The sequence below is a fragment of the Nuphar pumila genome, chromosome 2 (assembly GCF_984573655.1).
Source record: "Nuphar pumila chromosome 2, dmNupPumi1.hap1.1, whole genome shotgun sequence".
NCBI lineage: Eukaryota > Viridiplantae > Streptophyta > Magnoliopsida > Nymphaeales > Nymphaeaceae > Nuphar > Nuphar pumila.
In genome coordinates, this window is record NC_143250.1 from 80592923 (window position 1) to 80620031 (window position 27109).

The window sequence follows — 27109 nt, forward strand, 5'->3', positions numbered from 1 at the left end:
TTAGTAGTTTTGGATCCTAATCATATTTGATGAAGTAGAGTTGAATCCACATTCAAAAGATATGTTGTAATGCCGGATCTGGTAAAAAAAGATTAAAGCAAAGCTCTTTACATAAAAAAAGAGAAGAAACCGAATTTTGATTTGAATATGAATTAGACCGACCTAAAAACAATGAATATGATTCGTATCTGAATGCAATGCCATCGGAACGCCTCTTTAGGCGTTTGGATGCAGAAAACTCAGTGGAATTGGAATCCTATCCGGCTAAAATTTTCTTTGTGGCTGGAGAATAGCCAAAGGATTTTATTGGAATTGGAATAAAATTCTGCCAAACTCTCTCATCCAAACTCTAGGGATCGGGTATCCAACTATATCCAATCCATTCTCCGACCTACCCGGCACCACTAGTGGCAGCACCGTAAATTTTTAGAAAGATAAGGGTTTCGTATTAGAAGGCCCATAGATAAGTTAGGGCACGGCGACTTAGGTCGGGCTTCCTGCGAATTGGTTAAAAGTCGAGATCTGGTAGAGAGAAGCAAAGTCTCTCTCTCTCTCTGGTGGAATAACAGAGCTCGACAATGGTGGCCACATAGACGGCTTCTAGAAGATTCTGAGGTATTTCTCTTAGATCGGTCTTCGCTTCGAAGGGGATTTGTACGAGTCACTTGTTGATCCTTGATTTCTTCTCTCGATCTCTTGTTTCTTTGATTTTAATGTTTATTCCTCACAATAGACGTTCGTTGCTTTGATTTTTCTCGATCAGATAGTGTAAAGAATTTCGAATTTTGGTCTTCAGTATCGGTTGCGTTTTAGTTGACTATTAGTTTGATCAGGATTTTATTCGGATTATCGTTTCTTTCTTCCTTTTGCGTTTCTTGCGCGATTAGAAATTTTGAAGGGTTTGGATCATAAATTGATGTTTTGCCCCCTTTTTTTGGATGCCGATTTTGTTATTTATGCATCTTCGGGGCTTCTTTAGCCTAATCACACTCGCGTCTTCAAGTTATTAGTGCCTCTTTTGGTCAAAGATTTTTCCTTGTTGATACTCTGTGGATAGACGAATCGATCAACCAGGAAGATTCATTCTTTTGGCCGAAGAGAAGCTTTCTTAATGGCTGATTTCATTTGTGTTCATTATAGTTTATTGTCTAGTAGAGTTCCTGTTAGTGTCGTGATCTGTTATGCGCTTTATGGTGTTATTCTTTTTATTTTGATTGCTTTGCTTGCGATTCTTGGTGCATGAGTTTGTTGTAAGTTAAAACGTTTATTGTTGGTTTTTGAACTGCTTGCAGTAGGCCGCCATGGGGAGTGGTTGCGGTGGCCCGTTCTTCTGAAGTCGATCACTGTGACTTGAGATTTTGTTGGTAGCTTGGTGGTAGTCTATTCTTTTTGGAAGATGCGATTGAATAATCGGTGCTGGGAGAAATCGGTAAATATGGGATCAAGATATGTGTCTGTCAAAGAATGTTGCTACACGTTGGCTCCATGCCCTGTTATATCTGTTTGGGACTGTACCGTGAGGAAGATGAAGTATTCTTTCATACCTGAATGGGCGTAGGACGTTGGAGAGTGCTGGTGGTGTCTTCAATTTTTTGTTCTTTTTGTCGCATAATAATTAGCTTGATGTTCGGTGAAGTATATTTATCTTCTTTGTGATTTCTTTAGTGTGAAACTCTGGGCTGAAGAAGGGTTTGATTGTTTCTCTCATTATCCAATTTAGGGGTTGGATTGTTAGGAATAATTGGTAGTGAAGTTATGAGCAATTTTTGACTGTAGATGTTCTTTTTCCTCCTTGATAGAAATTCAGTTTGAGAGTGTATTGTTTGAAATTTTGATGCTGTAGTTCCACAACAAGGTTGGATAGTCATGGATGATGTCAAGTTTCTTAAGGGATCTGCAGTGGTGGAGCCTGTCCTGCGCAAGGAAAGGAAAAAACAGGTAAAAGATGAATTGGACCGTCTAAAGTTGGCGGAGAAGAAAAAAAGGCGCTTAGAGAAAGCTCTTGCAGCATCGGCTGCAATTCGTTCTGAACTTGAAAAGAAGAAACAGAAAAAGAAAGAAGAACAACAGCGGCTTGATGAAGAAGGTGCAGCAATTGCTGAGGCAGTGGCGCTTCATGTTCTTATGGATGAAAAATCAGAAGATTCCTGTCACTTGGATAATAAGGAACCATTTATGGTTGGGAAGCAAGCCAATGGTTCACGTGATTTTTTTTCTAGGCCAGGGAAGGCAAGTCTTATTATGAGTGGATGGGACAATGTTTTCCCTCATCAAAGATATGCAAAATATTCTGTGGGAAGGAGCTGGGGTTCTGATTCATTTAGATCTGGATGCGGAGAGGGTGGTTGGGAACTGTTTAATTCTTTGCCTCATGGATTTTCAAGCTATGATCTTTCCATGTCTAACAGGAAAATGCATCTATATGGAAGCACCCCTGATACTTCTGAGATCGGCATGTGGAGCCAGACGTCATATGATGGTGTCTTTCCAGTTGCAGAAATTTCAGGAATGATTGCATCACAAGCTGTTGCCTCACTCAAGATTGCTGAAGACGTTTGTTCTGCAAGTCTAACTGCCTCAGACTCAGGCCACAACCATTGTCTTTGGTGATGTTGAGAGTGTCACTTTTGAGCCCATTGAGGTTTGCCTTTGTTTATTTACTTGATGTTTTTTTGCGACTGCATTTTCTCTTTATGATTTTGGTGGATTATGTAGTGCTTTCTCCTTGTATGTATGTATTTATTATTATTATTTTTATTGATGTCTGGATTATGAAATCTTGGTTATCTATGTAATCAAAAGCTGTAGTCGGTACCTAGTTGGTGGACCCCTAAAAAGACTAGTCGCAGACTAGGCGGGACTAGTCGGATTAGTTGGTACCCCAAATAAATAATATAAAAAATAAAAAATGTATAAATATAGTCCTGAAACTAATAGCAAACATTTATGAAATACAAAATTAGTTAACAAGAGGGAAATATACAAAGTATAAGGCACCAATCACAGTAAACCTGTCAAATTACAAAAACTGCCCAAATATTAAGAACAATTGAATAAATAAAGCAAGCGATTGCCAATATCAACAAAAGCCAAATAATTTAAACATAATCTAAATTCTTAAAATAAAGTGCTAAAACTAATAGCAAACATGTATACAACATAAAATTAATTAACAACAAATGCACACAGTATAAGATATTGCTATTGTCAAGCATTGTGAACCTATTATATTACAAAACCTGCCCAAAACTTAAGAACAATTCAATAAACAAGCAAATAACTGCCAATATCAACAAAAGCTATATAATTTAAATGTAATCTAAGTTCTTAAAATAAAGTGCTACAACTAATAGAAGACATGCATCAAACATAAAATTAATCAACAACAAATCCACAAAGTATATGATACCGTTATCTTCAAGTATAGTAAACCTGTTATATTACAAAACCTGCCCAAAAATTAAGAACAAGTGAAAAAACATGCAAACAATTGCCAATATCAACAAAAGCTATATAATTTAAACATAATCTAAGATGACAAGAGTCAAGGCAGAGAAGAAGAAGAAGAAGAAGAAGAAGAAGAAGAAGAAGAAGAGGAAGAAGAGGCAAGCTCGTGCGTGCGAGAGAGAGATTCTTCTTCTTCAAGAGTAAAAAGTAAAAAAGGGGGGCTAGGGTTTTTAATCCCTCAGTAAAAAATGATGTTTTCTAAAAGACTGTACTGGCCTTGTGCCTAGGCGGGGCAGTCGAAAAATTTGGTACCTAAAAAATTGAACTTAGGAATTCAACCAATTCCTAGTTTTCCTAACGACTAGCTCGACTAGGTGCCTAGCAGGTGCTTTTGACTACATAGTTGGTTATATGTGATTTGCTAAAAAGTGTTTCTGCCAGTGTTGTTAAAATTGCGCTTCGAGGCACAAAAAGAGCGCCTCGAAGTGAGGCGCAAAAAGCACTCCTCGAAGTGAGGCGCAACCTACTAAGCCTCAATGCACACCTAAAAAGTGCACTAAGGTGTGAGGCATGCACCTCATGCACCTTGAAGTGTGCCTCATACATGAGGCACACATCTCGCCTCTTACATAAGTTGGTCAAATGGGGTCAGAAGCCCCATTTGACCACTTTAATGTTATTAAAAAACGAAAAAAAAGCTTTTATAAAAAACGAAAGGGAGAAGGGTTTAGGTCTTCTCCCCTTCTCCACCTCCCTTCTACCGCTCTGGTGACCGACTCACTCTTCCGGCGGGAGCTTTCGGCAACAAAAGGTGCTCTCTCTCGCTATTTTCTTTCTTCTTCCTTTTCTTTTTCTCTTTTTTTTTCTTTTCACCTTTCTTCTTGTCTCCTTCTTTCATTCTTTCTTCTTTTTGTTTTCCCCCTTTTTCTTCACCTTCTTTTTCCCTTTTTTTTCTTTTCTCCCTTTCTTATCTCCTTTTTTCTTTTTTTCTCTTCTTCTTTTGTTTTTTTTCTTATTCTTTTTTGTTTTTATTCTTTCTTCTTTTTTCTTTTCTTAACTCTCTTCTTGATTTTTCTTCTTTGTTTTTTCTATATTCTTTTTTTTTTTCTTCCTTTTCTTCTTCTCTATTTCTTCTTTTTTCCTTATTGTTTCAATGATGAGCCAAACTGTTGCTCATCTCATGCAGGGATTGAAAAGACGTCATATATGTATTTGGGTCCAAATCGGGTTTGGATCCAGACCCGTGTCTGTGTCTTATTATGTTTTAATTTATACAGGGTTGACACACTTCATTAATGACATGTTTGTAATTTCTTTATATTGTAAAAGGGTATTTTAGTACCCTAAACTATGCTAGACAGAACATATAATGAGAATGTATGCCGATTCCTGCATTGGGGTTCATGGGTTTCTGCAACAGCTCCTCCTCTTTCTCTGCGTTCTCCATACTTCTCATATGATAGAACTCTAGATGTAATAAATTCTAACATGGTATTAGAGCCACGCAAGAGCTGGATCTGGGATTGCTTTCAAAAGGTATGATCAGAGAGATCTTCTAGTCTCCCAATTCAAGAATTGATTCTTCTTTTCTGTTCATTTCTTTGATATACCTAATCGCTCCTTAATCTCATCGTCTCTTTCTTGATCAGATCTAATCAGAGGCAGATCTGATCTCATCTTCTATTTCTCCTCAATCTCATCGTTTCTTTCTTGATCAGATCTGATCAGAGCCAGATCTGATTGCGTTTTGTATTTCTCTATCCTCATATTACCCACCGTGATCCGATCTGAATCAAACAAGCTAATTAGAGGCAGATCTGATTGCGTTTTCTATTTTCATATTACTCAGCGTGATCAGATCTGATCAAAAGAGTTAATCAAGTCTGATTTCATTCTAGGTCTCATCTTCCTTCCTTTTCAATCTTTAAACAAAAAAAAGGACCTGTTATTCTGATCAGATCTGATCAGAACTCAATACCTGATTTGAACCAATACAAGATCTGTGCTTCCTTCCTTGTCGCCCACTGCCCTTCGCGTAGCCCAATATATATTTTTTTACAAAGGGAACTGAATTTCTGTCTACATTCAGCCGTCTGCATGTTTGCTTGCACTCTGTAAAAGGAAAATATTAAAGTCTGTCCCTTACCTATGTCACAGGGATTCGGCTAGCAGGGTGCCGCACCCACGTCGACTCGACTCGACGCGGGTGCGGTCAACTCGATCCTGGGTGCGTTGACCGCACCCAGGGTCATTTCGGTTCATTTTTGTTTGGATTTTTTTTTTAAAAATTTTGCCCTACGAAATGGGCTGTAGAATTTAAAAAAAAAATCTGCTGACAACTGCTGCTCTTGTTTTATAAAGGGGCACTTGTGTCCACAACATCTGACGAGCTTTGTTGGCATCCCATGCTATTCCTGCCTCCAAACAATTAATTCACAGCGTTGGAAAACATACTGTTAACTTGGAAATGATAATCCATCTTTCTCAAAAATTAAAACCAAAATTCAAGAGCCTTTTGAAGTCTTTATGCTTCAACCAACCAAATCCTTTTTCGTCAAGGATTTTCTCTCTCCATAATAAATGATAATGGTGGTGGTAGAGCCTTGGTGGCTATTAGTATTCACTTTTCTCCTGACGAGATGGGTGCTCTAGCCGTAGCCTTGTGTAGACCTCTCTTTTCCACATGTCAAATCCAATAAATTTCTTTTAGCTGTCATCTGTGTGCAACTGTATATAAAATGAAATTTGAAGAACCCTAGGCAGTGGTGTGGCAGTGGCGTCGTAGGCCTCGTGAAGACTCTCTCCAACAAACCACGTCAAACCTTTCGCTTATATTTTTTTTTCGTGAAGACCAGGGGGTTTCAGACATGATTGAATCATGACAGTCAGCAGAACAGAGCAGGCTGAGGTTGGGTCGATCAGATTGCCAATCCTTTCGGTTCATCAATTTTGTCCCGTTGAGCTAAAGTACACAACAAGCAGAACATGGGTAACAAGTCTTCAAACAAACACACCAGCAAAAAAAACTGAACCCCGACCCGCGCCGAGGGAACCCCCGACCCCCTTCTATATATAATTTTTACATTTTTGCCCCTGCCGCACCCCCACACCTAGGTTTTTTGGAAGTGCCGAATCCCCGCACCCGCACCCGCACCCGCACCCGCACCCGCACCCGCACCCGCACCCGCACCCGCACCCGCACCCGCACCCGCACCCGCACCCGCACCCATGTGACATAGGTCCCTACAAAAAAAAAGGAAGAGGTGGCAGAATTTTCTTTGAATCTAAAAATTTTCTTTTGATATATTGATTTCTTAAGTTGTCGTCGGGCTGTGTGCTGGACATATTCTTTTTTTTGAAACATGGACTCGTTCCCTTCCTAGTTTGGTCTTTCTTCAAGCTTTCTTAGTCAACTCGTGTCTGAAAAGTTGAACAATTCTAATTTCTTGACTTGGAAGAGGCAGATCATTCATTTCATAAGGAGTCAGGATCTTTCTGGTCATCTGGATAAATTTATTTAAGTCCCTTTAGAGTTTATATCACGAGAAGAAAAGGACATTGAAGGAACATCTACCACAGTGTATGTTAGAAACCCAAAGTATGTAACCTGGATGAAAAGGGACCAGGCATTGGTTGCTTATATCACTTCTACATTGTCACAAGAGGTGCTTGTGGCAATTCCAGATGACTGTTCAGCTATGCAGTTGTGGGATAGATTAGTTCAAACATATTCATAGGTTTCTCAAGCTAGGGTGGTGTTTCTTAAAAGAGAATTTTAGATGTTGAGAAAGAACTCTATGACTATCATAGAGTACTTGAACAAAATGAAGACCGTTACAGATCAACTAGCAGTTGTAGGTTGTGCAATGAGTGATAAAGACATGGTACAACAAACTTTGAGTGGGTTGGGGCCTGACTACCACATGATTGTTACTTCTTTATTGTGTTTTCTTGATCTACCCAGATTTGAAGATACTATTACTATATGAGATGACCTTGAAAGGGTTCTCTGAAGAATCAAATGTGCACGCAGACACATAAGATGTTCTTGCCACAAGGGTAGCCTATGGACGTGAAAGTTATGATTTTCAAGGAAGGGGAGGACAAGGAAGAAATTGGCAAGTAGGTCATGGACTATTACCTATGCCCAACATACCTCCCAACTCACACCGACAAAGGCCAATTCCTACTTGTTTCTTGTGCAATAAAAATGGGCACATCAAGGCTAACTACTGGTTCAATCCTCAAAATGAAGGAAAATCAACATAGACAGAAATGAAGAGAGGAACAGATAGTTCAAAGGGTAGTGGAGAAGTAAAGGAGTTGCTGTTGTCAGCTTTGACAGGATTAAATCTGAAATAGAATGATCAGGGTAGTTGGTATGTTGACTCTGGGGCAGCGGCTCATGTTACTGGTGATGCTGGTAAGCTCCTAAATCTTGTTCCTTACGTTGGTAGAAATAATAGTCACTGGAGATGGATCTCATCATTCTATTTCTCATATTGAAAACTCTGTTATTCCTATGTCAAAGTCTTCTCAGTCTTTCAAAAGTTCTTTATGCTCCTAACATCCAGAAAAACACTGTTTCTGTTTCTAAGCTTGTTGATGATATCAATGCTTCAGGACCTTTGCACGAGAGAGACATTCGCTGAAGAAAAATGCAGGGTAATATGTATATTTTTCAAGAAGATCCTTCTACTCGTGTTTGCCCTATTGATCTCAACTTGAAGCTCCTTATTGTCATCTTCAGTAATTCCTAAATGTGTTTTTAGTGTCTCTTAATGCAATAAGCCAAATCTTTATCATGGTCTTTTAGGTCATTTTAGTAGTTATTTCATTGAGAAGCTTGTCTCGGATAATTTCATTTCCAAGTCTAGTTTAAGGCTAAATGTTGATGATAAAAAATGTTCTAGCTATCTTTTATGTAAGAGTCATGTTCTACCTTTTCATTCTATTAATAAAAGAGCTTCAAGACCTTTTGAGATTATCTGTTCTGATGTTTGGGGGCCTGTCCTAGTTGCCTCTGTATCTGAAATTAAATATTATCTTATATTTGTTGACAGTTATTCTCGTTACACCTGGATTTTTTTAAGAAATACAAGTATGAAACTTTCAAGTTCCAAAATTTTCACTCCTTTGTCAAGAATTAATTCTCTGAAAATATTCTTTGCTTTCAATGTGATAGAGGGGTGAGTTCTCTTCAAGTGACTTTATTACTTTTCTACAAAGTAACGAAATAAGCAAAAAAACGACTTTATTACTTTTCTCCAAAGTAATGAAATAAATAGAAGGGTATCTTGCCCTGATACACCTCAAGAGAATGGAATTGTTGAAAGGAAGCATCGCCATATTGTTGAGAGTGCAATGAGTATGATGCATGATAGTAATCTTCCCATTACTCTGTGGGCAGAAGCTTTTCATTCAGTAGTTCATGTGATAAATCGACTGCTCATGACTATTTTGGAGATCAAATCTCCTTACTTTTTCCCGTTTGGAGTTCATCCCAACTATCATGATTTATACATGTTTAGTTGTGAATGTTACGTTCATATTGACAGTTCAATAAGATATAAGTTTCAGGACAAGACCTTGAAGTGTAGGTTTGTGGGATATGCAGATGATTATAAGGGATACAATTGTTATGATTCTACGAGTAAGCGCATCAACATATCAAGAAATGTTGTTTGTGATGAACTGAACTTCGATCATCAACCTATCACTTTTGAATTAAATTTTAGAGTTGAGGTCTATCACCCTGGTTGAATTCTGAGCTTTTCTCTAGTACTAATAATATTTGTCCTTCATATTGTGCTCAAAGGGATAGGGGGACTATGCTTGCTTATAGGTTGACTGCACAAGAGAGTATAACACCACCCTTGGAACCAGAAAGGTATAAAGGCCTCGTTTATTCTCGACGAGGAAGAGAGGCACCCTCCATTTTTAATCAGGAGATGGATACACCTTCTACTTCTGCCCCAACCTTCGATGTTAGATGATCTACTCGCTCTTATCATCAAGATGGGCCCGTTATGATTTTTTTTGCTGGATTTTCAACTCTTTCTAACTTCTTTGGGCAAGGGAGATGAGCCCACAATATTTTATCGTGCAGTAAATTCTAAAAGATGGATTGAAGCGATGAATGAAGAAATAGAGATCCTTCATGAATGTGGTACTTGGGATGTCGTTCCCAGATCACATGATAGAAATGTAGTTGGGTCAAAGTAGGTGTACAAAATAAAGTACAAACCAGATGGCACTATTGAACGTTACAAGGCGAGACTTATTGAAAAGGGTTTTGCACAAGAATAAAGACAGGATTATGATGAGACCTTCAGTCTAGTTGTGAAAATGAAAACAATCTGAGTCATATTATCCTTAGCTATTGAACATCAGTAGACACTTAGTCAACTTGATGTCAAAAAATGCTTTTCTATATGGAGATCTGAAAGTGAAAGTGTACATGGAGCAACCCATTGGATATGTAGAAGGAGATCCTACAAAATACGTGTGCAAATTAAGAAGAACGATATATGGGTTGAAGCAGGCATCCCGTTCTTGGTTTGATAGTTTCTCTCTTGAAATACAAAAATATGGCTTGAGTTGATCTCTTCTTGACCGCTCCTTGTTTATATTCAAGAGCCTAAATGTAGTTACTCTGTTATTGATATATGTAGATGATATTATCAGCAGCTTTATTAAATCCAAAGATCATATTGAGGACGTCAAGCAACTCTTAAATCAGAGATTCAAAATGAAGGATATTGGAAAACTGCGATACTTCCTTGGAGTTGAAGTTGACGGTACCACTTAAGGTATGACTCTCACCCAACATAAGTACACCATCGACATTCTCAGCAAGGTAGGTATGAAAGAGTGCAAACCAGTGCTATTAAAAATGTGTCTCAAGGCGCAAAAAGCACGTCTCGCCTCAAGGCGCAAAAAGCGCGCCTCGCCTCAAGGCGAGGGGCTTTATGCCTTGAGGCACATATACAAAGTGCAACAGCTCTGAGGCATGCGCCTTATATGCCTTGAGGCACACGTCTCGAGGCGAGGCACGCCTCAAGCCGAGGCGTACACGCCTTGAATTTTTTAGTCAAATGAGGGTCAAAGCCCTAATTTAACAAAAATTAGGTTTTTTTTACAGAGCTTTAACTAAGCTGCCAGTAAAAAGGGCATTTACTATAAGGTAAGGGCAGATACAAGAGAGAAAGAAAAGAAAGAATTTATACAAGGCAAGGGCGACAACCCTAAACTTAAACAAATCGGGTATGATCCATAAGACACCAGGTCTCAAATATAAGCCCAAAAAAACAATTCTTTCGTGGGGCACTGCCCCCCTAAGACCCCGCCCGGTGGGGAGGCCCCGGGCCCCCTTTACTGCAAGGGCAAAAACTCTGGATTAGGCTCCACAATTCATCAGTTGGACCTATGCTAAAATGAGTGGGTCCAAACCTGAATCCGACTAAGTAATGTAGGTATAAGATCAATATTCATGTTTAACTGGATTTTTATAAGAAAAACTATACCCAGATCCGATAAAAATTACATAAACTAGACCCAGTCCATACCTGACAAAATAATATTTTTAATTATTTTACATTGAAAATTTGATAATCTTAACCGAAACTCCGGTCAGACCTGGTTTGGTATAAAATTTTATAAACCATACCCAACCCATATAATAATCGGACCTAATGGGTCCAACCTGAATAATTAATCAGAATCTCTTCTTTGCAACAAAACACTGGCCCTATAAGATCCAATATAAGATCCAGTATGTGTCAGGATCGGGTCATACCCAATCCATTGACACCCTTAGTAGTAGGTTCACCAATTTGCAGTGTAATAGACACTCAAAGCAACCACGTTAATGAAGTCATTGAGATTAGTTGCTTCGTTTCACAAAAAATTAATATCACCATGTCAACTTGTTCAATGTATTCAATTTCGTAGGAGCAATAATCTCTTTTAGAATGTGACGTTAAACCCTTTTAGTGGCAAAATCAAGTAATGCAATTACATGCAGTCACAACCCTATATATATATATATGAAAATGAAAACATGCATTTTCTAATATATATATATATTAACATTTGGTTGTTAATGCTAAAATGCATTTTCTAATATTGACATGATATTGTTAATGCTAATATGCATTTTGTTGTTAATGTTAATTTTTTATTGAATGAATGCTCATATTTTATTTCTTAGATACCTACATAGATCAAGTTGTTGCATTAATGTTATTTTTACATGTTAATCTCATATTTTTTCAATATTTATTTGAGATTTTTTATTTCTTGTTGGTTTTTGCTTCATCAATAAAGAATTTTTTATTTATTTATAATTTTAGATATTTTTTATAGTTTTTTTGAGTTTTTTATTTGATGGAGCGCCTCGCTACGCCTCGACACTTTTCACAACACTGGTGCAAACCTTTACGAACTCTCAATGTTCTTTACTAGAAACTCAGTTCTCAAGATGGAGATCTATATGAGGATCCTATAAAGTATCACAGCATAGTCGGGATGTTGCAATATCTCACTTTCACTCGACCTGATATTGTTTACTCAGTTAATCAGGTATCCTAGTTCATGCATGAGACGCATGTGGGGCATATGAAAGTTGTTAAACGAATACTTCGGTATTTGAAGGGTACCATCGGGGATGATCTTCTGTATAAAAAAAAGATGAACGGAAAGAATGCACATGAGCTCATTGTTTACACTGATGCACACTGAGCGGGAGATCCAGATGAACACAAGTGGGTATCAGGCTATTGCATTTTTGTTGGGATGAATCTGGTATCCTAGAGTAGTAGGAAACAAAAGGCAATTGCCAGATCAAGTAAAGAGGCCAAATATAGCTCAATGGCAGCCGCCACTGCTGAGGCTACATGGATTAGGCACCTATTGACAGAGGTAGGGAATCGGTCTATCAATCCCTTCTCTTATGTGATAATCAAAGTGCCATCAATATGTCTTTCAATCTTATTTATCACAGTCGTGCCAAACACATCGAGATAGATCAACATTTTGTGAGGCAAAAGATGAAAGAGAAGGAGATTGAGCCTAAATTTATTCAGACTACTGATCAAGTTGCTGATATGTTCACAAAGGGACTGACCAAAGACAAGTTTTGGATGTTAAAAGGCAAGTTGTTCATGGTTCAAAACCATGTACAACTTGAGGGAGGGTGAAAAGACGTCATATATATATATTTGTGTCCAAATCGGGTTTGGATCCAGACCTGTGTCCGTGTCTTATCATGTTTTAATTTATACAGGTCTGACGCACTTCATTAATGGCATGTTTATAATTTCTTTATGTTGTAAAAGGGTATTTTAGTACCCTAAACTTTGTGTTAGATATAACATATAATGAGAATAGTGTATGCTGATTCCTGCATTGGGAATCGTGGGTTTCTGCAGCAGCTCCTCTTTCTCTGCATCCTCCATTATTCTCGTATGATAGAACTTTGGATGTCATAAATTCTAACAGGGATGAGTCGGGCTTGAGCTCAGCTTGATTAAACATGAGTATGAGTCGAGTCACAAGCTCGGTCTATTGGTAAACGAGCCAAGCCCAAGCTTGAACATGTGCTGTTTGGTTTGCTTGGCATGTTTATCATTGCTAATTGTTGCATGTGAGGCCTGATTGTCTCTTTAAATTTGAGCAACAATGGTTGTATGACACATCATTTTGTGACGTCTTTAAGTCAAGTGAAACACCATGATCTTCGGCAAGTGGACAAGCTTATTGTAAAAATCTAACCTTTAAAATCAATAAAAATGTTTATTAGTCAAATGAATTATGAAAGAGTAGCATTTAAAATATTATGAAAAAGAACATAAATGATGCATATTTATTTTTGTTTTTTTATTTAGTTGTTTTTTTGACATTTTTTGTGAAGCTTACGCTTTATGCCTCACTTCACGAGCAGGTCTTACGCCTCACTACCTCAACGCTCTCACAACATTGGTTTCTACCAAGGACAGATCAGTTCGTGCTTGATTAGGTCTGGGTCTAGTTGATTCTGGCTTGTTTATATCCTTAAATGAAGCTTTCAGTTTTTCCCCTTTTTTAAAGTTTTTCCTCTTTTCAGTTGTGGTAGCGTGGTTAAGTTTGACTTTCTGTATTTGGACCAAAGTCTGGAATATTGGACCAAAGTCTGGAATATAGATTCTACATTCTACCTCTAAATCTCTAGCTATTGGATGTTTTAGGTACCATGGAGATCCACATTAGATAGGAAACATTTCACATACATCACATATAAGTTTCGGTTCAAACTTCAAAGCAATGTTGCAAAAAGAGTTTTGGTGTAGCAAAGCGCTCCACCAAAATATGAAGTGAGGCCTAAAGCATAAGCCTCAAATATATTTTTAAAAACTTCAAAAAAGTTCTAAAAACACAAATAAATAAAAAATGTTAGCAACAACCAATAAGAAATAAGAAATCTCAAATAAATACAAAAAAATATGAGAATAACATGTAAAAGTAACATTAATGCAACAACTTGATCTACCTAAGTATCTAACAAATAGAATATGAGCATTCAATGAAAAATTAAGTAACAAAATCACTAACAATTAATTTCCTCAACATCATGTCATCATCATATAATGCATATTACCATTAACAACCAAAAGTTAATGTATTTGTCCAAAACTCTCCAAAGTGAGAGTGTTACAACATTCTTAAGTGCGCATGTAGGTAAAAAAACATATGAAAAATGTCCAAAAGTTAATGTATTATTAAATCCAGTAACAACATGAACTTAAACCAGCAAAACAACCAAGCCAAGTACCCAGAATTTCCTATGACTATAGAGAAACAAAACAAGAAAAAAATGAAGAGGAGGGGAAGAAGAAGAAGAAGAAGAAGAAGAAGAAGATGAGGAGACAATAAGGAGGAGGGAAGAAGAAGAACAAGATTGGGGGAAGAAAGAAGAAAAGGAAGGAGGGAAGAAGAAGAAGAATAATAGAAGAAGGGAAGAAGACAAAAGAGAAGAAGGGAAGAAGAAAAAGAAGAAGACAAAAGAGAAGAAGGGAAGAAGGGAAGAAGGAAAAGAAGAAGACAAAAGAACAGAAGAACAGACAAAGAAGAGAGAGAGAGAGAGAGAGAGAGAGAGAGAGAGAGAGAGAGAGAGAGAGAGAGAGAGAGACCTAACCCATCGGGCCTCCCCCCCTTTTTTTAAGTATAATATTTGGATCAAATGGGGGCTTTGACCCCCATTTGACCCAACTAGCCTGAGGCGTGCGCCTCGCCTTGAGGCTGTCCATGAGGTGCAGGCCTCAGACCAGTTGTGCTATGCCTGCATGCCTCAAGGCATAAAGGCCCTCGCTTGAGGCACACTTTTCCCAACATTGGTTCAGACCAATAGTGAAAACCTATCATAATGTGAATTTATTTCTGATTCTTAAAAATGGTAGTGTGGTTAAGGGACAAATGATAAGCAAAAGTATGAGCTCAAACAAACTTGATGGGTTCTTGAATTGACTTGAGCTGAAACTTGATGGATTGCAAATATGGATGATTCTTACTGGATTTTTAGGCTAATGTCTAGAATCTAGATTCTATTTGTGCAGGTGTGCGTTCATTGTTGTTGTTGTGATAGAATAACTAGTGAGCACTTTAAGGTTACAACCTTTTTTTTGAGGGAAACATAACAAGTATTATTTCTGCCAATTAAGTGCTTTAGAGTTTAGACACATATGTTTGTCTTAGTATCCCAATGTCTTCCCTGAAATTATTTGTCTCCTAATTAAAGGTTTGGTTTTTTGCGTTATTGCTGCTTCATCAACTATGAAATTAAACATCTCACTATTCAATACAAGCATGACTTCAGTCAATGCATTTTCTTCCCATATGTAGCTTATGTAATTAATAAAATTTTGTTCTTTGGGGTATGTGGATAAACCTTATCTATTTTTGGTTAAGTCTCTGTTGGGGAGGTTGTAGTTGGTGGTGATTGGAGGATTTCATAGAATCCCCCAAAGCATACCACCATTTGGAAGCTTGGATGTGGCAAGTCCTAGAGATGGGATGGGATTTGGCAGTATCAAATCCCTCACATCCCCTGAATCCAGTTATAAAATCATAAGGGGAATAGTTGCCAACTCAAAAGGCTGGATGCCCATATGAAAGCTTTTATCAACACCCTTGCATTTTGCCTATGCGGTCAAAAGCACCGACTAGGCAACGAGTAGTCCGCATAGTTGGCCTAGGCTTAGGTAAAATGCCTAGGCATTGCAATTCCTAGGTGGCTGAGTAGGCATCGACTAGGGTGCTTAATTGGTGATTAATCTGCCCTCGCCTAGGCATAAGGGAAGTTTAGTCATTTCTTATTATTACATGTATTTTGTTAATTTTTTATATATAATTATATATATGTGCATGTACTTTTGTGATTTGTTATGTGAAATGATGAAAACATGCATAGTTAATTATATATATATTGATTATGTCTTATATATATGTGTTTGTGCCACTTTGTTTTTGGATTTTTTTGTGAAACATTAAAAGCGTGCACGATTAATTTTAATTGATTATGTTTTATATATGTGTGTTACTTTGTTCTTGTTGTATTTTTTTTGTTAAAGGCTGAAATCGATATATATATATATATATATATATATATATATATATATATATATATATATATATATATATATATATATATATATATATATATATATATATATATATATATATATATATATATATATATATATGGGATTTTTATTTGTATATATGCGTGACTTTCTGTGAATTTTTCCATAAAAGACTGAAAGCATGTTTAGTATTATTAATTATGTGAAATGGTATTTATATATGTATGTGCTTTTGTGCTTTTGTGATTTTTTCTATGAAAGCTTGAAAGTATACAACAACAACAACAACAACAACTACGCCTTCATCCCAAAACAATTGGGGTCAGCGATATGAACCAAAAAAGAAATTCATTTTGGGTCTTCCACATGAATCCTTTTCCTCCAATCATTTCTATCCAACGCCATGTCCTCGGTGAGGTTCAAAGCATTCATATCCTTTCCTATCATCTCCATCCAAGTCTTCCTAGGCCTACCCCTACCTCTTTTAACTAATATATTTTCCCATTTCTCCAACCTTCTAACTGGAGCATCATTAGGCCTTCGCCGAATATGTCCAAACCACCGTAAACGATTCTCTCGCATCTTATTCTCAATGGGTGCAACACCTACCTTCTTACGTATCTCTTCGTTCCGAATCTTATCTTTTATTGTATTTCCACACATCCATCTAAGCATCCGCATCTCAGCTACACTCATTTTTTGAATATGATGTCTCTTGGCAGCCCAACATTCTGTACCATATAGTAAAGCGGGTCTAATAGTCGTCCTATAAAACTTTCCCTTCAACCGCAATGGCATTCTACGATCGCACAGCACTCCAGTAGCACTTTTCCATTTCATCCACCCAACCTTTATCCTATGATTTACATCTCCATCAATTTCTCCATACTTTTGAATGATAGATCCCAAATATTTGAAATAATCATTCACCGGTATATCTTGCTCACCAAGCTTCACTACACTCCCATCACTACTTCGTTGCTTACTAAACCGACATTCCATATATTCAGTCTTACTCTTACTCAACTTAAAACCTCTAGCTTCCAATGTCTGTCTCCATAATTCTAACTTAGCATTAACCCCAGCTCTAGACTCATCAATCAAAACAATATCATCAGCAAACAACATACACCACGGTACATTTTCTTGAATTGATCTCGTAAGCTCATCCATCACTATCGCAAATAGGAAAGGGCTTAAAGCAGATCCTTGATGTAACCCAACCGTTATCGGAAAATTGGTTGTCACCCCTCCACAAGTGCGGACATTGGTTACTACTCCTTCATACATATCTTTAATTATACTAATGTACTTGAGAGAAACACCTTTCTTCATCATTGTCCACCAGAGAACGTCCCTAGGTACTCTATCGTATGCCTTCTCTAAATCAATAAAAACCATATGCAAATCTTTGTTCCTCTCTCTATATCTTTCAATAAGTTGTCTAAGAAGATGTATAGCTTCCATAGTTGATCTTCCAGGCATAAAACCAAATTGATTCTCCGATATCATGACAACCTTCCTCAACCTAGACTCAATCACCCTCTCCCAAAGTTTCATAGTATGACTCATGAGTTTTATACCACGATAGTTTGTGCAATCTTGTATATCACCCTTATTCTTATATAAAGGCACCAAAGTACTCTTCCTCCACTCATTAGGCATCTTATTTGTTCGCCAAATCAAGTTAAAAAGATTTGTCAACCATTCTAAACCTTTCTCTCCCAAGCATTTCCAAGCCTCGATAGGTATACCATCTGGGCCAACTGCCCTTCTTGACTTCATTTTCTTCAAAGCCTCTGCAATTTCTTTCTTTTGAATCTTGCGCATGAAGTCACGATTTATCTCATGAAAAGGAATGGAGAAGTCTCCAAGATCTTGAGCATGACTATCATTAAATAGCTTATCAAAATAATCTTTCCATCTCTCCTTAATCTCCTCATCTTATCAAAATAGCTTATCAAAATAAGCTTATCAAAATAAGCTTGAAAGTATGATTTGTATAAATAAATAAATTATGTGTGTGTTCTGATTATGCTATGAATATAATATATATGTGTATCTGTGTCGTCGGAACACAACATAAGAGGCCACACACCCATATCGATATGGCCCGACATGCGTACAGGTATCGGGTGCCACACAGGTACGTGTGCTTGTGGGTCGGGTTAGGTCCAACTAAGACCCAACTCCAAACCCACAATCTCTCTTTTTTTTTTCTATCTAAAGCATGGTTGCCAGTCGAGAAAGTGGGAGCAGGAAGCGATACGGGAAGTGGAAGCGGGAAGCGAGGCACTTTCAAAATTTTAGGAAGCGGGAAGCGTGGGATGACTTAGGAGCGAATCAGGAAGCATCTCGGAAGTGACCTAGAAAGTGAACCAGAAGCGACCTAGAAAGCGAACCGGAAGCGAAAAAGAGAAAAAAAAAACAAAAACAAAAATAAAAATACAAAAAAATGGAAAAAATGAAAAAAAAGGAAGAAGCGAGGGGAAACACGCCTCCCAAAAAAGAAAACATGCTTGCCAAAAAAAAGTGCGCTTCCCAATGCGTTTCAGAAGCACAACGTTTTGTGCTTTTGAAACGCGTTTCGAGGAAGTGCGCTTCCCCACTTACCTAGGCATTTTCGGTAACTCTGATCTAAAGCCTCCTCCCCCTTCCCACCCTAAGCAGTAAAAAGGAGAAAAAGAGGGAAAAAGGAGAAAAAGAGGGAAAAAGGAGAAAAAGAGAGAGCAAAGAGGGAGAGAGAAGTAAGAAAAAGCGAAACGAAGAGAGAGAGATACCTTCTCCTTTTTCTTCTTCTCTTAAGAGAGAGAGAGAGAGAGAGAGAGAGAGAGAGAGAGAGAGAGAGAGAGAGAGAGAGAGAGAGATGGGGTGAGGTGAGGTGGGGTGGGGTTAGGGAGAGAGGGAGAGAGAGGCAGTGGGGTGGGGTTAATAAGAGAGAGAGAAAAGGGGAGTCTGGCTCTAGATCTACATCCACACTTGATCTAGACCCAATTTCTCTCTCTCTCTCTATATATATATATATGTATATGTCCCTGGACCCTTATATTTTGAAATTGTTGTGTCATACCCATACCTTGGTGACATAGGTGTGTATGTGTTAAAATCAATTTTCTGCAAAAGGCTGAAAGCATGCATAAATACAAAGAGTGCTATAAGCACTTACAATGTCCACCAATGGACAAACAAAATAGATAATAGCCAAGTCGATAAAGGGACAACACAACACTAAATATAAATGTCTCTTTATTGAAAGAGCGGGAGCTCTCAAGAATGAAAATATACAAAGGGGTTCACCCCTATTTATACAAATAAAATTAGGGGGGGGGGGCACATGGCCTCAAAAGGAGAGCCACAAAGGGGGCTCCCATGGAGTCGTTGGGTGCCCCCAACGACTCAATGGTGGGGCCCCTTAAGTGGGTAAACAAAAAGGAAATAAAAAAATAAATATAAAAATAAAAAGAGGAGAAAAATAAGTACCCCTATCAGGTATAAATGAAATAACTAAAATACCCCTATCGGGTATGATTGAATATATATTTATATGTATATATATATTGATTACATGTATTTTAACACCGACTAGGACACTTAATTGGTGATTAAGCTGCCCTCGCCTAGGCGTAAGGGAAGTTTAGTCATTTCTTATTATTACATGTATTTTGTTAATTTTTTATATATAATTATATATATGTGCATGTACTTTTGTGATTTGTTTTGTGAAATGATGAAAACATGCTTAGTTAATTATATATATATATATATATTAATTATGTCTTATATATATGTGTTTGTGCCACTTTATTTTTGGATTTTTTTGTGAAACATTGAAAGCGTGCACAATTAATTTTAATTGATTATGTTTTATATATGTGTGTTACTTTGTTTTTGTTGTATTTTTTTGTTAAAGGCTGAAATTGAGATATATTTGTGTGATTTTTATTTGTATATATGCGTGACTTTCTGTGAATTTTTCCATAAAAGACTGAAAGCATGTTTAGTATTATTAATTATGTGAAATGGTATTTATATATGTATGTGCTATTGTGCTTTTGTGATTTTCTCTATGAAAGCTTGAAAGTATGATTTGTATAAATAAATAAATTATGTCTGTGTGTTCTGATTATGCTATGAATATAATATATATGTGTGTATCTGTGTCGTCGGAACACAACATAAGAGGCCACATACCCATATCGATATGGTCCGACATGCGTACAGGTATCGGGCGCAACACATGTACATGTGCGTGTGGGTCGAGTCAGGTCCAACTAAGACCCAACTCCAAACCCACAATCTTTTTTTTTCTATCTAAAGCATGGTTGCCAGTCGAGGAAGTGGGACCGGGAATCGATACGAGAAGTGGAAGCGGGAAGCGAGACACTTTCAAAATTTTAGGAAGCAGGAAGTGTGGGATGACTTAGGAGTGAATCAGGAAGCGTCTCGGAAGTGACCTGGAAAGCAAATCGGAAGCGACCTAGGAAGCAAGGGGGAAGCTAAAAAAGAGAGAAAAAAACAAAAACAAAAATAAAAATACAAAAAATTAAAAAAATGAAAAAATGGGAGAAGTGAGGGGAAACACGCTTCCCATAAAAGGAAAACATGCTTCCCAAAAAAGGAAAACATGCTTCCCAAAAAAAAAGTGCGCTTCCCAGCGCGTTTCAGAAGCACGACGTTTTGTGCTTTTGAAACGTGCTTCGGGGAAGCACGCTTCCCCACTTGCCTAGGCATTTTGGTAACTCTATCTAAAGCCTCCTTCCCCTTCCCACCCTAAGCAGTAGTAGGGAAAAAGGAGAAGAAGAGAGAGCAAAGAGGGAGAGAGAAGTAAGAAAAAGCGGAACGAAGAGAGCGAGACCTTCTTCTCCTTTTTCTTCTTCTCTTGAGAGAGAGAGAGAGAGAGAGAGAGAGAGAGAGAGAGAGAGAGAGAGTGGGGTGGGGTTAATAAGAGAGAGAGAAAGGGGAGTCAGGGTCTAGATCTAGACCCAATTTCTCTCTCTCTCTCTGTCTCTGTATATATATATATATATATATATATATATATATATATATATATATATATATATATATATATATATATATATATATATATATATATATATATATATATATATATATATAGCTGTCTCTGGACCCTTATATTTTGAAATTGTATACTGAATATGTTATGAATAATTGAATATATATATTCTGGTTATGTATATTTTGTGAAAGCATGTGTAATTTTGTACTTAGTGTGATGAAAACATCTTATCAGTGTTATAAAAAACGCGCCTTGAGGCGCAAAAGGCGCGCCTCACCTTGAGGCACAATTTTTATTTTTTTTACAACAAGACTTCTGAGACATAAGCAAAAATATTTTTGTAGGTTAATCTCATATATTTTCCAGTTATTTCAGTTATGTAATAAGTTTCTTAGTATATTACTAATTTACTATATTTTAACTTTTGTTGGTTAATCTCGTATATTTTTCAGTTATTTCAGTCATGTAATTAGTTTCTTAATATATTTCCAACTTTTGTTGGTTAATCTCATATATTTTTCAGTTATGTAATCAGTTTTTAGTTACTTTTATATGTTAATCTCATATTTTTTAGAATAATCTTATATATTTTAACTTTTGTAGGTTAATCTCATATATTTTTCAGTTATTTCAGTTATGTAATCAGTTTCTTAGTATATTTTAACTTTTGTTGGTTAATCTCATATATTTTCCAGTTGTGTAATCAGTTTTTAGTTACTTTTATATGTTAATCTCATATTTTTTAGAATAATCTCATATGTTTTAACTTTTGTAGGTTAATCTCATATATTTTCCAGTTATTTCAGTTATGTAATCAGTTTCTTTGTATATTTTAACTTTTGTTGGTTAATCTCATATATTTTCCAGTTATGTAATCAGTTTTTTAGTTACTTTTATATGTTAATCTCATATTTTTTAGAATAATCTTATATATTTTAACTTTTGTTGGTTAATCTCATATATTTTCCAGTTATGTAAACGGTTTCTTAGTATATTTTTTCTTTTATTGGTTAATCTCATATATTTTTCAGTTATGTAATCATTTTTTAGTTAATTTTATATGTTAATCTCATATTTTTTAGAATAATCTCATATATTTTAACTTTTGTAGGTTAATCTCATATATTTTCCAGTTATTTCTGTTATGTAATAAGATTCTTAGCATATTTTAACTTTTTTGGTTAATCTCATATATTTTCCAATTATATAATCAGTTTTTAGTTACTTTTATATGTTAATCTCATATTTTTTAGGACTTATTTGAGATTTTCTATTTCTTATTGGTTGTTATTTCATCAATAAAGCATTTCTTTATTTATTTGTATTTTTAGATATTTTTTTTATAATTTTTTTAAAGTTTTCAATTTTTTTTGAGGCTTACGCCTCGCCTCGGTTTTTGGTGGAGCGCCTCGCTACGCCTCAACGCTTTTCACAACACTGAGCTAGAAAGATAAGTGCTGGGTTTATTTTAGGGAGAAACCAATCAATGTGCACTAGCTTCTGATGCAAATTCTGAGCACATTAAGTTGGTATGCTATAGATACCTTTTAAAGTGTTATCTGTAACCAATTTCAGCTCTGGAGAAACCCATATTACAAACTTTTGATTGATGGTATAGGGAAACATGCTGATTTTGCATTTAGTTAATATTAGCTTGTTCATTTATTCCTTGTGTTGGTGTGTGTTGGGGGTGGTGGTTGCATCCTTAGGGCTTCTGAATGTGACATGCTTTGATTTTCTCAACAATTCAAGTGATCTAAAAACATGATTAGTGTCCTAACTCGATGCCAGTCGCAGACACCCTGGTTGGATAACATGAGGCTATATTTATATTTGTATTCCAAACTCGAAGCAGAGTCTCCTACACCCTGGTTGAATAACATGAGACTATATTGACATTTGTGTAATATAAGCCTTGTGGGATAACGCCTTAGTTATGATACTGTGCCTAACCATCCAGCCATCTCATTAAATCCTGAAGTTTGTGTAATTTATGTGATTCAAAATGCTTACTGTATTGGTATATTAGGTCTTAGTTCACGATGTTTTTCATGCATGCACACAGACATGCTTGTGCCTATGTTACTTGAAAGCTTAACCTGCAGATCTCGTACTGACATGATATGACACAAGAATTTTGGACATGCCTGACATCTCATGGATATGATCAACACCGTATTCATAATGTTGCATTTTTTTTAATTTTGATCTTTTATTTCATAGTTTTTTATTTTTTTGTTTTTATAATTTATTAATGGTATGCACATATAGCATGTACGCCTTTCATATCCTAGAATTATGAAACTTTGTTGTTTGTACCATGCATATATGTGTCATGTCCCATGCTCATCTTCTTGTCTATGTGACATGGATGTGAACGTTTTGTTTAATATCAATGGATTCATCAACAGGGTACTCTCTCTCTCTCAAGTCAAATGCCAGGCAGCTTTAGCGGCAGCGCTGGTGCTGGTAGTTTTCATTTTTCACTTCCAAATACATTTGATTTAAATGGAAATTATATTTCTAAAAGAAACCTGTTGTCCTGGTCGTGTGCTTGAGAACTTTGCTGCCACCTGCAGATTGATTAAAGTTTCTTTACCTAAGCAGTCAAAAGCGCTAAGCACCAACTAGGATTTTTAAGGATCTGGCGACTAGCGCTTTTGACTGCATGGGTAAAGAAAAGCGTAATCATTCTACGGGTGAGGGCAAACTTCTGTCACTGACTATTTGTCAAACACATGACCAGGACAACAGGTTTCTTTTTTAAATATAATATATCTGCATTTAAATCAAAGTAGGAACACCATGATCAGATAAATAAAAATTTGTGAACACCTACAGTCAGATGAAAAATTTGGGAACTATAGTCAAATAAGGCATGTCACTCCCACTAGAGATGGGCTTTACCTGATTCACATTGCGAGTCATATAAATTCCTTGTGCTAGCTAATGTCTTTTCAGTATCCTTTCATCTTTTTCCGTGTTTAGTTCTTTCCAGTTTTTCGTTTACCCAGGTTCTAATGTGGATCCAAGTACGTGTTCAATAATCTTTTTTTTTGCTCCATGCGCCTGTTAGCCCAAAAATGTTGCACAGTACTGAATGGGGAAGAAATCGTTTAAAATAATTGAAAGCTTACTGCAGCTTTGTATAAAATTATTCACATCTAGTCTTGATCCTTCAGTGCAGGCCATCGTTAGAGCATGCTTTCCTATGATTGTTTTAATTTTTTCCGTGGCTTTCCTTCTACTTCTAATTTGTTTCTTGTTGATAGTTTGCCGTGTCTGCTATGAACCTGCAATTGGCTGTACTACCTGTATAATATCTTTGGCACTTTTTCCAGATCTCGCTTCTGTAATCTGAAAATTGTAATTTTGCACACATCTTCTAGAAGACAATTGAAAACTTTCTACATGTTCTCTGAACTTATTGCCAACTTAATGTTGGCGCTTTGATGCAGGCCATAGCTGAAGCATGAGGTGATGCTACTGTCCATTTACTGAAATTGGGAAGGTACAGTAACTGGATTTGGCAGCTTAGACAGATTGTGCTGGTTTGGTTGGTTATGTTTAGTTTGCGATCTCACTAAAAGCTCCTAGTTTGCTTGTATATTCTTTGTATATATATCTCCTGTTATAAACCAAGTGAGATACTGTACGCAGAAAGGTCCTACTAATTTGTTTTCTCAGTATGGGGAACAAAATATATATTAATCTATCAATATCTTTGTTTGCGAATAAATTTTACGAGTCATCATATTGCTGTAATAAGAATAAACTTCGGTGATTGGATATTCTAAGTTGTTTTGGTGTTTATAAGATATATATATATATATATATATATATATATATATATATATTCTGAAACTCAGGAAAGCCACCTCATTCAGAAGCTCATTGGTGTTGGTGTGATGCTCAAACGTTGTGGCATGTCAAGTAGTTGGATGATAGGGAAGTGAACTGTGTAAACTATTATTTTCACTTGCTATATTTTTTAGATGGAGGTTATCATGTTCAGAATTGAAAGAAACAGTATAATCTTCCAGAGTGCTTGTATTTGGGAGCTGGGTTTGGAGACTCGACATCGTGGTATATCCAAGTTCACCAGCAGCACAAGCAAGTGTTGAGTCTGCCTGAACCGTCTTACCCTTTGATACTGATTCATGGGGCACATGGGTATTTTTTTCTTGTTCTTTGGAGGGATTTAGCTTCAACCTTTTCTTTCTTGTTTGATGGATTTTGTTTCATAAGACAGAGGCCGATTTTATGAATATGATTGTCCAAAAGAATTTTCATAAAAAAAGAAAGGAAACAAAAAATAAAAGAGGTCAGCCTAAGGGAAACCATGAAAGAAAGAGCTGGTTTACCCTTCATTTTTCAAACAAATTTTCTAGACTTGAATGTCAACACAAGAAGCGTATATAGCGAGTTGGAAATTTCAATCTAGTTCAATGAATAGATTTAGCTACCATTACCAAGAAATTCAAATGCAACCATTAGTGATTTCCAAATATTTTTTAAGAATATCAGGAATGATGTCATGGGATGTTCCAGGGCTACCCGCCAAACGGTATGGAAGGTTGAAGCAGCCACAAGAAGATATACAATCAAAATCTTGTAATTGTCTGCTGCCTACCATGGCCAGCCAATTGGGCATCCACCTCAAGATGCAGTTTGATCTACAGAGTGAACAACCCTTTCCAATTCGACAATGAAGTGTTTGACCTGCAACAAAAACTCAGCATCATGTAATGAAAACAAGCGAATAACAGTGTTCGAGGAGTTCAGTCAAAAGTTGAAAACCTGAGTTTGTCTTGGAATTTTTAGACATTCAATTTAGCCAAATATGCCAACATGGTTTCTTTGAAACCATTAATTAAATTGGTCAAGTCTCTACCCTCCATGACATCAAGACTCGAAATTAGCCTCATCAATCCCCAAATTAGATCCTTCATCTTCACAAAATAATTTTATAAGACAGAGTGGTTCAACTATGCTTTTATGGATGTCGGCAATGTGCATAGTATGGTAGCCTTTTTCTTTTTCCCCATAATCACTCAATATGATAAGTTAGCCTTTACATTTTTTTCTACTTCCTAGTTGCTTCTTCCCTTTCAATATAGTTTCGTGTTAGAAACACCACTCTCCTCAAAAGAGATGAAACATAAATTTAAAATAAAAGAAGCATTCAAATTGTTGGCTGGCTTTCGGTGCACGACCAACTTTCCCTTTTTCTTTGTTTATCTTCGACTCGTCAAAAGTTATATTATCAATGATCATACATGGTGCTCAGTACTTATTTACACTTACAATGCAATTAAAATTGATGTTATCCTCTCTTTGATCTAGCACATATGCTAAGTATGAATCTTCATGATTAATCCAGAATTGATTACCCACTCAGGACTTCCATGACACTTCGTAAATTCTACACAAAGGTACTATATATTTCACATGTATGCATAATTCTATACATTCCCATAACATGTATGCATAATTCTATATGCTCCGACTACATCCATATTTAACTCCATGTGCATGCAACAAGTACAAATTTAAATACATCGTAAATTTTCATCATGCCTATGCTGATCTTTCGTTATTCTGCAATACCAAGACTACCTTTCAATTGTGTGCTTGCCCATTTATAAAATGACCTAACATGGAAACACATGGAATAACATCTTTTGTTTGGTCCTTGTGATAATTTTTAGAAAAAAAAAAACATCATCCTACTTTACAAGCATTTTGTTCAAAAGTACTAAGTTATGGACAAAAAATTTCTTCACAGCAGATTACGTTAGTCTAGATGGTGAACACTTAATTCAAATATTTGGACCAATGTTTCCAAACAGCTGACGCTCAATCTTACAAAATTTCATGATTATTGAAACTAACTTTTTTCGCCTTTTCGGCCAGGCTTACATCACATTTCAGGATATTTTCACTTCGAGGCCTACCTTTTGAACATAATTTGATGGCACCCCTTTTTCTTAAATTCCTAATATGATCCACATTTTATCCCGCA

The 27109-nt window shown here is 36.5% G+C and overlaps 1 protein-coding gene across 6 annotated transcripts; it reads left to right on the plus strand.

Moving 5' to 3' along the window:
- The first annotated feature begins 490 nt into the window (after positions 1-490).
- Positions 491-24823, plus strand: LOC149845822 (uncharacterized). Of its 6 annotated transcripts, none has more exons than XM_089996033.1 (4): positions 491-615; positions 1293-1429; positions 1844-2641; positions 24543-24823. In XM_089996033.1, the coding sequence occupies exon 3, from the start codon at positions 1867-1869 to the stop codon at positions 2608-2610; it is 744 nt and encodes a 247-aa protein (XP_089852159.1). In that variant the 5' UTR covers positions 491-615; positions 1293-1429; positions 1844-1866; the 3' UTR covers positions 2611-2641; positions 24543-24823. The 6 variants fall into 6 exon arrangements, 4 of the variants coding, with proteins under 4 accessions (XP_089852159.1, XP_089852161.1, XP_089852162.1 ...); XM_089996035.1 differs by having other exon boundaries at positions 497-615; positions 1296-1429; XM_089996036.1 differs by lacking the exon at positions 1293-1429 and having other exon boundaries at positions 497-615.
- The last annotated feature ends 2286 nt before the right edge of the window (positions 24824-27109 follow it).